General features: G+C 40.1%; 1 protein-coding gene across 2 annotated transcripts in view; it reads left to right on the forward strand.

The window, feature by feature from the left end:
- Aass (aminoadipate-semialdehyde synthase) overlaps positions 1-14,162 on the forward strand; it is a 64,860-nt gene that overhangs the window by 26,822 nt on the left and 23,876 nt on the right. For both annotated transcript variants that reach the window (XM_013119111.3, XM_021231816.2), the window contains 4 exons: positions 345-456; positions 10,312-10,371; positions 10,612-10,679; positions 13,894-14,015. In XM_013119111.3, coding sequence (XP_012974565.1) covers positions 345-456; positions 10,312-10,371; positions 10,612-10,679; positions 13,894-14,015 — 362 coding nt within the window. The remainder of the gene's footprint in view (positions 1-344; positions 457-10,311; positions 10,372-10,611; positions 10,680-13,893; positions 14,016-14,162) is intronic.

Genomic DNA, 14,162 nt, shown 5'->3' on the forward strand with positions numbered 1-14,162 from the left:
TGCTGTTACCTTACCTCTGTGTGCTAAAGTACTCAACATTTTACTTCTTTATGAATAAGTGAAAATTTGTAGGTATGTGCTCAAACTCAGTAAAAAATGGAAAAAGCACATTAAAATTAGAATGCTTAAATACATGTATACTATATTTAAATGGGAGATGGGTTGTTGAATAAAGAAAAGGCTTTGTTTGAAAAGCAGTCTTATTTATAACATGTTTTACTTTTTAAGACTATAAATATTCAAATAACAATGAAACAAACATTGTAATGGGGTAAAGCCTAAGAAAATTTACAATGTTCAAGTAATATTTTGTGCATTTGAATAAAGCATGTTGCTTCTCCTAGTGTTGAAGGCTCCGGGATTCTGATGTGTTCCATTGACAATTTGCCAGCACAGCTTCCAATTGAGGCTACAGAATACTTTGGAGATATGCTTTACCCTTATGTTGAAGAAATGGTAAGGGGATTGGTAGCCTCCATAGCAACTCTGTGACCTTAAGTAGAAATATAGAGTAAGCTTACAAATGTTCTGGTCTCCTGTCTCTAAGAAATCTGTTGTAAAATGAAATGCCAGCCCTTCTCCAAATGTACTTACAGGTCCATTTTATTCTCCATAATCTTTTACTTGTATCATGGGGACTGTGATTATGTGGCTGACTTCAGGCTCACAAACACAATTATACATTCATCTCATTGTATATACATTTTATTAAGGGTATTTGTGACATGAAAGAGTATAGAGTTACTTTATCATCAATTACATTACTATGTAGACCAATTTATATTGGGGGCGTTTTTATTGTGCTACAATGAACAGATCTGAATAGTCACAATTATAGAAAATACTACTGGATGCCAGCCACTAGTGTTTTGTTCACTGACAGCTTATGGTGAGATAGTGTTTTTCTCCTGTGATTGATTCTGAAATGATGTGTAATCTAGATTCCATTCCCTTTACCAAAGAAATGTCTTCCTTCAGTGTTTATCTTGGGTTCAGACTTGCCATGCTTTACTTTTTATTGCTAACAACAGTTGACCTCTGGCAGAGATTCCAGGTCCTGAACAGTGGCTCTTGTGTCTTCATTCCCCACTTCTCTCCCACTGTGAAACGGGAAGTTGTCTTCTATGAGTGACCAATAACAAGGAGACATAAGAGGATGAGCACATTAGAAAATATTGTGGAAAGATATTACTATTTATTTGTTGATGTGTTTGTATGTGTACATGTGCCCACAGTGGTACGTTCACACCATGATGTGCCCATGGAGGTCAGATGACAACTTAAGGGAAATGTTTTTCGCTTTCTATCATGTGCCAATGTAGTGCTGAGTCTTCAGTGTGTCTGAAGTTGGCTCTGAAGGGAGGGAGTGGCATTTGGAAATTACTAATGGCATCAGCTAGATTTACTTCTTCAGGGTATGCCTCAGGTATCTCATTTGTGAAATTAGGTGGTGGAAGTATATAATCTTAATGGATTTCCAAGTTTTAACATCCTAGAGATGTAAATGTCTCAGTGCCTACATCATGGTGTGTGTCTAGGGCAAAAAGAAGTAGTTAATGTCCCCAACTGTATTTTATGTTCATTTTCCCTTGTCATTGTTTCTCTGCTGACTAGATTTCTTTTTCAAAGCAATATTTACTAATTTTATTATTACTAATTGTATGTAGAATTCAGAAGAATTCTTCGGATATGTAAATGCCTTTGTAGTTTCTGTACTGGTAGCAAGCCTGACTGTATTTTTTTAATTTCAGATGTTACAGTCCTAGAGTTGACTTTTTGGGTGTGAGTGGTGGTTATGTGTTTTTTGGTAGTTTTCTTTTTTCCTGTTGAGAATCTCCACGCTATTGTCATGATCGTCGTTGTCGTCATCATCATCATAATCATCATTGGTTTTAAGAGACAGACTTTCTCTCTATGTAGCCCTGGACGTCCTGCAAGTTGCTCTGTAGACCAGGCTGGCCTCAAACTCATGGCTTCACCCACTTCTGCCTCCCAAGTGCTGGGATTAAAGGTGTGCACCACCACCATCACCCAGCTTCATGCTTTTGTTATTATGAATTTTTCTTTTATCATGTGGAGCATAGTTATAAAAGCCATTTTGTGATCTTTGTTAGTTTCCCTTATCTGCAGGGAGCACATTTGAGACCCTTTCAGTTAATGTTTGAAATGTTTGTGTGGTGTTAAAGCCTCTATATATATCTACTCTGCACTAGCATATCTATGACAAAGTTTATTTTATAAACAAGGTGCAAGATTATGAAACAGAACATTGATAACATTTATGTAAGAAAATCTTGTAAAGTTTATGTCAATGAGGTCTCTCACTCTCATTTGCATTGCATGTGCTTCTTGCCCTTGTGTTGATATTTAATAAAAATACCTGTGATGAAAGGAAGTGAAGTGAAAGGTGTAGGGAACAGTGTTAGAATTAAGCTACTGGAAGAGCACCACAACTAATTTGAGAACCAAGATGGCTTCTAAATGGCTTCAGAGTAGGTAGCATATGCCATATGAATATACTGGTCAAGTGAGATACAGCAGGACAACATAGAATTGCATTTGCTATTCAGAAGGATATATAACTTGTAACTTATGAATAGTTTATTTCAGGAATTTCTTTTTTTAAAGATTTTTTTTTTACTGTTTGATTTCATTTTACATTCCAACCACAGTTCTCCCTTCCACCACCTTGCCTCCTCTCCCCCCTTACCTCCCTCCTAGCCCATCCCCAGTCTACTTCTCTTTACAGGTAAGGTCTCCCATGGGGGTCAACATAGTCTGGTACAACAGGTTGGGGCAGGGCTCGGTACATCTCCCATTCATTAAGACTGAGTGAGCGTGGTATCCCATCACAGGGAATGGGCTCCAACAAGCTAGCTCATGGTTTGTATTGTGGTCCTACTGCCAGGGTGTCCTCTGATAGTCTAAGCTTTACAACTGTCTCCCACATATGGAGGGCCTAGTTCAGCCCCCTACAGTCTCCACAGTTGTAGGTCTAGAGTTCATGAGTTTCCATGAGCACGGATCAACTATCTCTATAGATTTATCCATTATAATCTTGATTTCCCTTGCTCATATGCTCTTTCTTCCATCTCTTCATCTGGATTCCTGGAGTTTGGCCTGGTTTTGGTTGTGGATCTCTGCATCTGGTTCCATCATTTACTGAGTGAGGGCTCTATGATAATAGTTGGGGTATTCATCTATCTGATTACAGGGGTAGGGCATCCTCTCTACTATTGCTAGGAGTCTTAGTTGGAGTCCTCCTTGTGGATTCTTGGGAGTTAGTCTAGCACCAGGTTTCTCCATAAGCCCACAATGGCTCTCTCTCTATTAAGATATCTTTTTTATTGCTATTGACTCTTTTCATACAGTAATTCCAAAGTAACTAAAACCATGGGAAGCAAAACTCTGGACAAGGGGACGCTGCTATGTCTTATCCTTCCAACACTCTGTGTAAATTTAGGATTGAAGTTTGTTAATTGTTTGTGCCTTTGAGACTAGGTAGCAGGTTTCACTATGTTCTTATTGTATGAATGCCATTGTAGGGATTCTGGATTGTGATGCTGCTCTGAGAAAGGGTGAACTTTATTTCAAAAGCAATTTCAGACTCTGCTCGCTTAGACTTTTATTGAAAGTTACATCTCGTCTGTGGAACAAGCTAGCTTAAATAGAAATTTGAGTCTTTTATCTCTACTTGAATGTTTAATGTACATGTTCAGTTTGGGGTTCATGAGACAGAAGAGACTTGCACAAACACTGACTCCCTTTCTCAGAATCTGCCACTTTTATACCCCTAACACATGAGTCTGGTTGCTCTGGGCCTGACAGATTCCCAGTACCCCTTTACTTCTCCTCATCCTGGTTAATCTGAATTGTCAACTTGATACAGACTAGAGTCATCTGAGACGAACAACCTCAGTTGAAGAACTGTATAGATCAGGTTCTTTTGTTGATTCTGTGGATGGTTGTCTTTGATTACTACTTGATGTAGAAAGGTCCAGCCCACCGGTGTCAGCATCATTGCTTGGGCAGATGGTCCTGGTCTGCATGTAAAGCTAGTTAAGCATTGAGTGAGAAAGACAGCAAGTAGCATTTCTCCATGGTTTCTTCCTTGAGTTCCTACCCAGACTTCTCTCAGTGATGGACTATAACTGGTAAGCCAAAATAAAATCATTCCTCCAGTAAGTGGCTTTGGTCAATGTTCTTTATGCCATTGGTAGAACAAATCTAGAGTATCACCTATGTCTTGCCCTCAAAGCAATATCAAAAAGGGGTGCTTCAGCTGTTCCCGCAGATGCTCTTCCATGTGATGCTTCTCCAGAGCTGTTGCCCCTCTTTCTGAACCTCTCTTCCAGTTCGTTATTGCCTAAGCTTTGTCCAGGATTAGTATTTAAGGGAGGGCTAGTTCGCTACATCTAACATACACCTGCCTGTTTCTAACAAGTGGATTGAATCATGTTGGTTCCAGCAGAGCACTGAAATAGCAAGAAGTACTGACAAATTACTGGCTTTGTCATGTTTTTCAGTGCAAGACTATGTACTTTAGCTCAACTTTTATCTTGTTGAATTTAGATTGTGTGCATAGGTGTGACTATTAACATTTCTTTTAGAAATGTATACAGTGTATTTTGATCTTATCTACTGTCACCTCTAACTCTGTCCAGAAGTCTGCAATATATCCCCCTTCCTAATTCATATCTTAAAAACAACCTCTTGAGGCCTGTTATTATTACTGCCTATATGTATTGAATGAGGAGCCATTTACTAAAGCCTGGGCACCTTACCAGTGGCCACATCCCCTAAGAAAAATGACTCTGTCTCCTTAAGCAAGCATCAACTACCAGTAGCACCTAGGAGCAAGGCCTTATGAACCCTTCCTCCTTCCATACTGGAGTTTTGACTGTCTCAATCTTTCGGAGGTTTTGTGTACTCTAAATCAGACAATGGCAGCATCCCCAAAGTCCTTTATCCTCCCTTAGGGCTCTCCACGTCCTTCCTTTCAAAGGTGACATATCCACTCTCCTGACTTCTAACCCTGAACAATTTTGCTATCTTTTAAAAGTTATTGGTGCTTTTTCCCATTTCTTGTGTTTTATTTATTTTTCTTTTCTTCTATTTTCCATTATGTATTTCATTAATTTATTTTATATCCCAACCACAGTTTCCCCTCCCTCCTTTCTTCCCTTTCCCTCCATCAACCTTCCCCAGGCACCTCTGTAAGTCATTATTTTTATATTTTCAACTTACATTTTGTTTGTGTATATGTATAGATGTGCATGCATATGCATGTGGGCACGTGGGGGCATATGTGTGTGTATAGATGTGGATCTGGAGATCAGAGGACTAGTTGAAGTGTCAGTTTTTTTCTGCCATGTGAATTCTAGGAACTAGAATCAAGTTTTCAGGCTTGGTAGCAAGTGCCTTTATCTGCTTGGCCATCTCACTGACCTCCTACTTGTCTTTAATAAAACTTATGATTCAGTGCTGTTCATTTCATACAGGTGGTAGGGGACAGAGAAGTCAACTCAATGAATTTACGCTAAAGCATCATGAGAATTAGCCAGTATAACTCATCATGACAACATTCATGAAAGAAAAATTTGTTAAAGAAAACAATACATATATATAGATATATTAGTAAAATATTAAAGTATCAAAGGGATGCAATTTATAATAGTGAAACATAAATGTAATATATGAACTGAGCATGTTATATTTAGGAGTTATATATATTAAAAGAGCAAGCAACTTTATGCCTTTGTCTCTTTAAGTCTCTTTTTGTTAGTAAATTTTGTTCTTTTTGATTTGTACACATACACACCATGTTTTCCCTTCCTCTGCCACCTTCCTTCTCCTGCATCTGCCTTACCTCTACCATCTCTGCCCCGTGTCTTTTCTCTTTCACACACTTTGGTTTTGCTTAGTGTTCTTCAGAGTTTAATCAGAGTCATCTGTGTGACCATGAGTTGGAACTAACCATCAGAATTTGGTTTGGTGACCAGTGGCCACACACGTGGATACCATGCCTCACCCAATGCCAGGGTCAGAATCTGTTGGTTGTCAGCAGAGTGATTCCTGTAGTCCTGTGAATCTTTCCTCTATGTAGCTGGCTGTCAAGAGAAGCCAGTGCACGCAGCCAGCTGCCGTGAGTTCATGGTTGTCACATCTGTGTTGTACTTAGAATATGGTACTTTACAGCCTTTCTTTCCCCCCTCTGACCTTTCATTGTTTCTGTCCTTCAGAGAAAAGTCTCATCAGCAAGTCTGACATTTACTCTGAAGTTTCATACATTTGTTTTTCATTTTAAAGACTTTTGAACTATTATAATGGATATATTTTTACATATTTGGCATTCATCAAAATTATATGGTTCTTGTTTTGCTAATATGATAAATTATATCAAGTGATTTTCAAATCAAACCATTTTTACATTCATAGAATAAACTCAATTGGCTACAATATATTTATCTCTTATGTATGATCAAATTCAGCTTGCTAATGGCTATGTCAACAAATATTTATTTAACTGTTGGTTGACATTTAGTTTTCTGTTTGGAACTATTACTAACAATTGTCCTATAAAGAGTTGTTCTGACATATCTCTGGGTTATGTGTATGTGCATATGCATTCATACATGCATATGTTCATATACACCCATTAACTGTATTTACATTCATTGGTTTATCTTATTTGGGATTATTACATCTGTGCTTATGAATGAACTTAATCTGCTACTTTATTGTGCCTTGCTACTATATTTGCTTTTATTTTGTTTAATTGGTATATGTTCTATAAATTTAAAATTTCATTTATTATTGGTCTCTCTCTCTCTCTTTCTCTCTCTCTCTCTCTCTCTCTCTCTCTCTCTCTCTCTCTGTGTGTGTGTGTGTGTGTGTGTGTGTGTGTGTGTGCGCATGCATGTGGTGTTGCCTGTGTGTGTTATCCATTCTCTCACCTTTGTGTGGGTTCTGGCGATTGAAATCATTGTCCACATTTGCTCACTCTCACAGTAAATATGGCCAAACATAGTGAGTAATAGCCATACACTGTCTTCAAATTTTCTCCACTCAACAAATTAATCCACAACTTAATCTTAAAAAATATTTAGTTGTATGTGTGTAAGTGTTTGAATGTATACATGTATACCATATATATGCCTTGTGCCAATGGAGGATAGAAAAGGATACCATGTACTCTGTAACTAGAGTTATAGATCCTTGTGAGCCATTATGAGGGCTCTGGGAACCAAGCCTGTGTCTTCTGAAAGAGCAACAAGAGCTCTTAACACTAAGCCATCTTTCCAGCCCCTGCTCCTTACTGCGCCATTTTTGAATTTGGTCTCAGTTAAGTTTTCTGGACATGAGCATGTACAGCTGGATTCCTTACCAAAATGTTACACAAATGGATTCTGGTCTAGATCCTGAAAGATCCCATTTCTGTATGAAACCCCACGGTCCCAGACTTCACAATATGCCTCCCTGTTGGCATTTTGGTCTTTCCAGTTCCCATCAAAACAGCCCGTTGAGCTTTGCTTGTGAATATTTGGGGGTTCCTTTAGCCAGCAGCTCTTCATACTCTCCACGTTTCTCTAATAAGCTTGCTGCAAAGGACTGGGACTCCTATGGTCCAGTTTGTCATAGCAAAGGCCGCACTTCTCTGTTCCAATTTTCTGTACAGCTTTTCTCATCGCTGCGATCAATACCTGACAAAAAGCAACTAAGAGAAGAAAGGTTTGTTTCAGAGCATGGCTGGAAGAATGGCCCTATGCTGTGGGGTTACGAGTATGAGGCTGCTTGATCACATTTGGGAGGAACAGGAAATGGAGAGAGGACAAGAAACAAAGATAAAATACAGACCTCAGGTCCGCCCTCACCGACCCGCTTTCTTCAGCTGGACAGTCCCCCAAAGTTCTACAATCTGACAAAACTGTGCTACCAGTCAAAAACCAAGTGTTCAGACATATAAGTTGTGGGAACCTTCTGTTGACAAACTATAGCAGGAGCTACTTCAGGGTTTATTACTACTCTATTTCCCCCTCATTTTTACTTTTTTTCTTAAATGTTTTTTCCTTTTGTTGAAAATAGTTTTTCCCTCTCAGTATATTCTGAATTTGGTTTCCCTTCCCTCTACTCCTTCCAGTTCCCACCTCCCTTCCCATTGGGATCTACCACCTTTCTGCCTCTCATTAGAAAATAAGCTTCTAAGGGATAATAATAAATTAGTTAAATAAGAGAAAACAAAAAATATAACACGCTAGATCTGAATTGAAAGAAACAGAATGAAAAGAGCCCCAAAGAAGGCACAAGAAACAGAGACCACTCATTTGCACACTCAGGAATCCCATAAAATTATTAAACTGGAAGCTATAATATATATACAAAGGACCTGGTGCATCCCACACAGGCCCTGTGCAAGTTCATAAGTGCTTTAGTCATGCTGATGTAGAGGGTCTTGTTTTCTTGGTGTCCTCCATCCTTCCTCTTTCTGCCTCGTTTTCCCCGGGGTTCTTTGAACCCTGTGGGGAAGAGTTTGATTAGGGATGATTCAGTTAGGGCTGGACGTTCCAAGGTCTCTCACTCTGCATGATACCTGGATGTGGCTTGCTGTAGCCTCTTGGATGATGGCTGAGAAAGTCACTGATCTATAGCAGAGTGTCATCAGGAATTTTTTTTTTTTTTTTGGTTTTTACGAGACAGGGTTTCTCTGCATTGTTGTCGAGGCTGTTGGTCCAGCCCAGCCTCAACTCACAGAGATCCGCCTGCCTCTGCTTCCTGAGTGCTGGGATTAAAGGCGTGCCCCACCACCGCCTGGCTCAGGAATTATTTTACTGATACATTTTTGTTCATTGTTTGCCATTGACTTAAAGTCTGTGCAGACTCTGTGGTATTACAGGACACAGGCTTTGGAATGACAAGCAACATTTGTTTCCCTCAGATTTGATACATATTTGTTGATTTCTGCTTTAGATACACAAGAACGAGCTTACATCTTGTTTCTAGCATCTGCTGTGTAAAGTTTTGTTTCTTATTTGGGTAAGTGATCTAGACCTTAACCTAGAAATGGTAGAGAAGGACAACCACTGTCCCACCATTGACCATCTGAGGTAACAGTCCTGACTGATACCCTGTACTTGGGAACAAGAGTTCTGGGTGTTGGGAACAAGAGAAGACTTCTCAGGTGTTAATATGAGAGATGTGTCCCAGGCAAAGGCAGGGGAATCTCTGAGTTCAAGGCCAACTAGGGCTATGTAGAACGATTGAGGGGGGGGAGAGAGAGGAAGAGAGGGAGAGGGAGAAGGAGGGAGAAGGAGAGGGAGGGAGTAGGAGAGGGAGAGAGAGAGAGAGGGAGGAATGGGGGTGGAAGGGGAAGGAGGAGGAGTAGGGAGAGGGAGAGAGGAGGAGGATTGAGGGAGAGTGGAAGTGAGGAGGGGGGAGGGAGGAGAGAGAGATTTGTCAATATCTATCTGACTCAAGGGAAATGGACAGAATTTATAGGTGCTATTTTGAGCTTTACTTGTTCAAGCCATTATCCCTAAGAGTTGAAATTTTGTGTTACCCATAGAGCTAAATTTGACCAAGAGTTACCTCTGCTGTGAGATTGGTGCGCTTGTCTAGTTCTCTTGAGCAGCTTAAACTCCGGGCTGGGACAGAGCCACTCAGAAGGAAGATTACGGCTCTAATACGTGGGGAACTTAAAACGTGTTCAATATAATACCTCTGATTGCTTGTGAAAGAGTTCTTGTGTGTTCTCAGCAAGCAGAGATGGTTAGAATCAAACTCTAGTTTTAAAATTGGGCATTTTTAGAGTCAGCGGAGTCTCTGCACAGGGTCACAGCCTCTCACTTCCTCCTTTTTGGCCCTTGAATGTAAATAGTCCTGTCTTGAGTCCTCCTGACTGCTCTCCCTACAGAGAGACAAACTGCTCTCCCACTGTGCACATGAGAACACATGCGTGTGCACCTGCGTGCGCGCGCATGCACACACACACACACACACACACACACACACACACACACATAAAAGAGGGGTGTGACGCAGCCTCTGAGCAACACTGGAGTCCTGACTTCCTGCAGGTGTCAGAGACCAGTCTGGCTGAGGAATGGCAGAGCCAGGACCATGGTGAGAAGGGGTTGCCTTGAGACACTGCATTCCTGGACGCAGAGTTAACTACAGATTTCTGTGACCAGTTATTTGTATCCAGCAACATTCAGAAAACTTTTTCTTTAAGCAGAAACGTCGCTGTGCTTATAAAATGCCATCAAGCCACCGTTGCATCTTCCGTTAACTCTCCCCATCCTCTTCTCCTTGCAGTTGTTATCAGATGCGTCACAGCCCCTCGAAAGCCAGAACTTCTCCCCAGTGGTGCGAGACGTAAGTCCTGAGTATTTCCTCCCGTGAACGTAACTTTTTCCTACCATCTTTAATTCTCCTCCTTGCTGTGTGTAGACTTTCTCCTCCCTTCCCTCCCCACTCTCTTGTCTCCCTCCTCCCTATTCTCTTCTCCCTCCCTCCCAAGTCTACATTCCTTTGTCTCCTCTGCTAGTCATGTGTCCATATGTCTAGGACTAAGATGTTGGATACTAAAGAAATGTCTTGTGTATACACATCTAGGCAGTGATTACATCTAATGGTACATTGACTGATAAATACAAGTATATCCAGAAACTCCGAGAAAGCAGGTAAGTACTGTTAAAAATCTTCTTGTTTTATACATTGATTCTTGCCTTGGTTTTTATGAGTATGCTTGAAGGCCTCAATGATAGTCAGTAATGTTAGATCTAAGTAATTTGTGAGGTTTGATAATGTTAGAAACCCAGAGTATGCAACTGGCTAACCAAGGGGAGCTCTTTTTCTTTGAAGAACATTATATTTTCCTCCCAGCCATTAAAATCTGGTGAGGCGTGGCCTGTAAATGAGGAGATGTAGAATGGTTTGCTATTGCGTACCTTCGTGTTCTCGCTTCAGCCGGCACATTGCAATTTCTAGATTAATTTTTCAAAGGAAATGAGCATATTAACGCTTTCTGTGGTACTTTCTGCTTGGGTTTTGTTGACTTTATTTTGTTCAGTATAATGTTTGGCAAAGTGGGATCATGAATAGAAATTAAGGGAGATAGTGAAGAAGGCAGATGATGAGAGGAGGAAGGTGACTAAAATCGCCCGGGAATCTACCTAAGGGCTCAGCCAGCTCTCTGCTCCCCCTAACTGATGTTTCTGTTCAGGCTCGGAAACACTGGGGTTTCTTTGAAACATTCTTGTTTCCCCCACAGACTGTACTTGAGCTCAACCTATTTTGCTGGTCTTTTTATATTTTACAAAATAATGCACAAACAATTCCTGGGAGAAGCCACAGAGAGAAAACACAAACACAGTAGCTTAACTACCTTGACTTCTTTTCAGTGGTTCTTTTTTTTCTTTTTAGATTTTTTATTTAAATGGGAAACAAGTTTGCTTCACATGTCAATCCCAGGTCCCTCTCCCTCCTCTCCTCCCATGCCCCCCCAAGCCTCCCAGCCCCCCCTGCACAATTCCCCCTCTGTTCCCCAGGGAGGGTAAGGCCCTCCATGGGGGATATCCAGAGTCTGTCATTTCACTGGTTCTTACTACAAGAAATAGAGATGTGCCAGGATCAGATTCCCCCTGCCCCATATATATACTTCTCTTTCGTGTGTGAGTTTGCTTAGAACTGCTGAATTTAACGTGGCAATGAAATCTTCTGGCATAAAGCACTGAGTATTTTTTCTTTCTAAAATCAAACTTCCTTCATAGTTCTATAGGAGAGTTTTTACAGGGGAAGCTTCATATTTGTTTGTTATTCAGAGTTCTGTTTATTTTTATGACCTGATGAGTTCTTACTGCAGTAGTAAGGATATGTCAACTAATCAGTTATTTCCTTAGTTTGTGTCCCATGTTTTCTGGGGCAGCTAGTTTGAGTGACCGCAGTTGCTGGAACTTTTTACTTCCATTCCCTAATGTATTCTTGTGCCAGGAATCAGATGATGGAGAACTTGCCTAGAAAGGGAATTTACTTTATTTTAAATACTAGCTTAATTCTTACATTATTTTCATTGCTTAGTGCAATGATTACTAACCTGGAATTTGGGGTGTTAGGGGTACTGTTTATGTGGAATCTGAGCATAGTTTATTAACGTTTGAACAGTTTATATTTGTACATTAAAATGTTTCATTTATACAAATCATATAAGGTACTACTGGAAAGAATATCTAGTAAACAGCTAATGGTAGTTCTTTCAGAGGCTAAATGGGATGAAGATAGTGATTAAAAGAGATCTTATCAGTGATATGAATGTGTTGCTATGTGAAGAAGTAGATGGAGGTTCTCTCCCACCTAGTCCCAGTGGCCTTCAGTCCCAAATAAACACACAGAGGCTTATATTAATTACAAAATGTGTGGCCAATTGTTGTAATTTAAGAAAAGCAGCATGCTAGAAAGAAAAATGCCATTCAACAGGGTTCAAGCTGAGAGTTTTTTTTTTAATTAGGGAAAGGGATCATAAAAGGAAAGGAAGAAAATAAAATATAAAAAAAAGGGAAAGGAAAGGAGGGAGACCAGCCTCTGAGGACAGGAGTGGCGGAAGAGAGAAAGAGAGAGAGAGAGAGAGAGAGAGAGAGGAGGAAAGGAGAGAAGAGAGAGAGAGAGAGAGAGAGAGAGAGAGAGAGAGAGAGAGAGGAGGAGAGGATGGGAGATGAACAGGGAACATGGTGAATATGCACAGGTGGACTCTTAGTTGCTGCAGCTGAGGGCATATCCTGTCAGAACCCCAAGGACAGGGCTGTACAGATAGATACCTGATACTAGCACCAACAGCTCAGGTTTCTTATTGGCTAGCTCTTTCTTACTTACTAACCCATAACTATTCATCTGTGTATTTTTACATGGCCTTATCTTACCAGAGAATGCCCAAAGTCCAATCTTCCCAGTAGCTACATGGAGTCTCTCTGGCAGCTCCTCTCTGCTTTCCTCTCCCATAATTCTCCTTGTCTGGTAGCCTCACCTATTCTTCCTGCCTGGCTACTGGCCAATCAGTGTTTTATTAAACCAATAAGAGAAACATATATTCACACCATACAGCCGGACCTCCCCCTTCATGAAGAGTGGTGGGAACATTTTATTTCATGTTTATTTACTCACTACAAATGAAAGGTTGGCAGATTACAGTGTGAGAATATCCAAACGATCCCAACATCCCAGCTGCTGTTAAGTTTCTGGTACTAGATGACATCCACAGTTTCATAATGTCATCTGGGAATCTGATTCAAAAACATATGATGATCACTCCCATGTTCAAAACACAGTGAAGTAAGCAGAAATGAGTTGGAGTTGAATAAGAGTCCATCACTACCATGGAGGCCATAGTTTGTGGCAAAGTACAATGGTTCAAGAATTCAAATCCTTTCTAGTCTTAATTTCTTGCTTCAGTCTAAAGATACTTGACAAAACAGTTTTTGATGCAGATAATAGAAAGCCATTGTTCAGGCTGTTATTTCCTTGGGCTGCTGTGAGGAGAAAATAATGTTTCCAGCATCCAAACTCAACATAGTTTTCAATAAATAAGTCTGGAAAGATAAAGCGTGAAACAAGTTACTCAGTTATAAATAAACAGAGAAAAGAGTTCAGTTCTCATTCTAGTCCTGGAATTCACAGAAGTCGGTAGACATTGGCCATCTCAGATGCCAGGCTCCATCATACAAGATCTAAAACAAATAATGAAAAGCATTGGCCTAAGGCATTCCTGTTGGAGTTCTTATTGCAAATAATACAGGGAGATTTTGTCGCCTCATCATCTAGGTTGTTTGATTTGGGACTAGCAAGTTTCTGTTTTTTAAAATAAATAAACTTTAGTTACCTCTGCCCTTTTTCTTTTTTAAACAGAGAACGTATTCAGTCTCTTTCAATGAGTACCAAGAAGAAGGTGTTGGTGCTTGGGTCTGGCTATGTATCTGAGCCTGTTTTAGAATACCTGTCAAGAGACAACAATATAGAAATAACAGTAGGTAAATAGGTCTTAAATTATTTTAAGAAGGAGAAAATTGTTTTCACTGCATGTTGAATCTGAATTTTAGCTGATTTTTATCTCTAAGTTTTGAAAAGCTATTTTATGGAGATGTAAAAAAGTGTCTAGTAGGAGAAAAATCTAAAAA

This window comes from Mesocricetus auratus, unplaced genomic scaffold, assembly GCF_017639785.1.
Source record: "Mesocricetus auratus isolate SY011 unplaced genomic scaffold, BCM_Maur_2.0 Super-Scaffold_100019, whole genome shotgun sequence".
In the NCBI taxonomy this organism is placed as follows: Eukaryota; Metazoa; Chordata; class Mammalia; order Rodentia; family Cricetidae; genus Mesocricetus; species Mesocricetus auratus.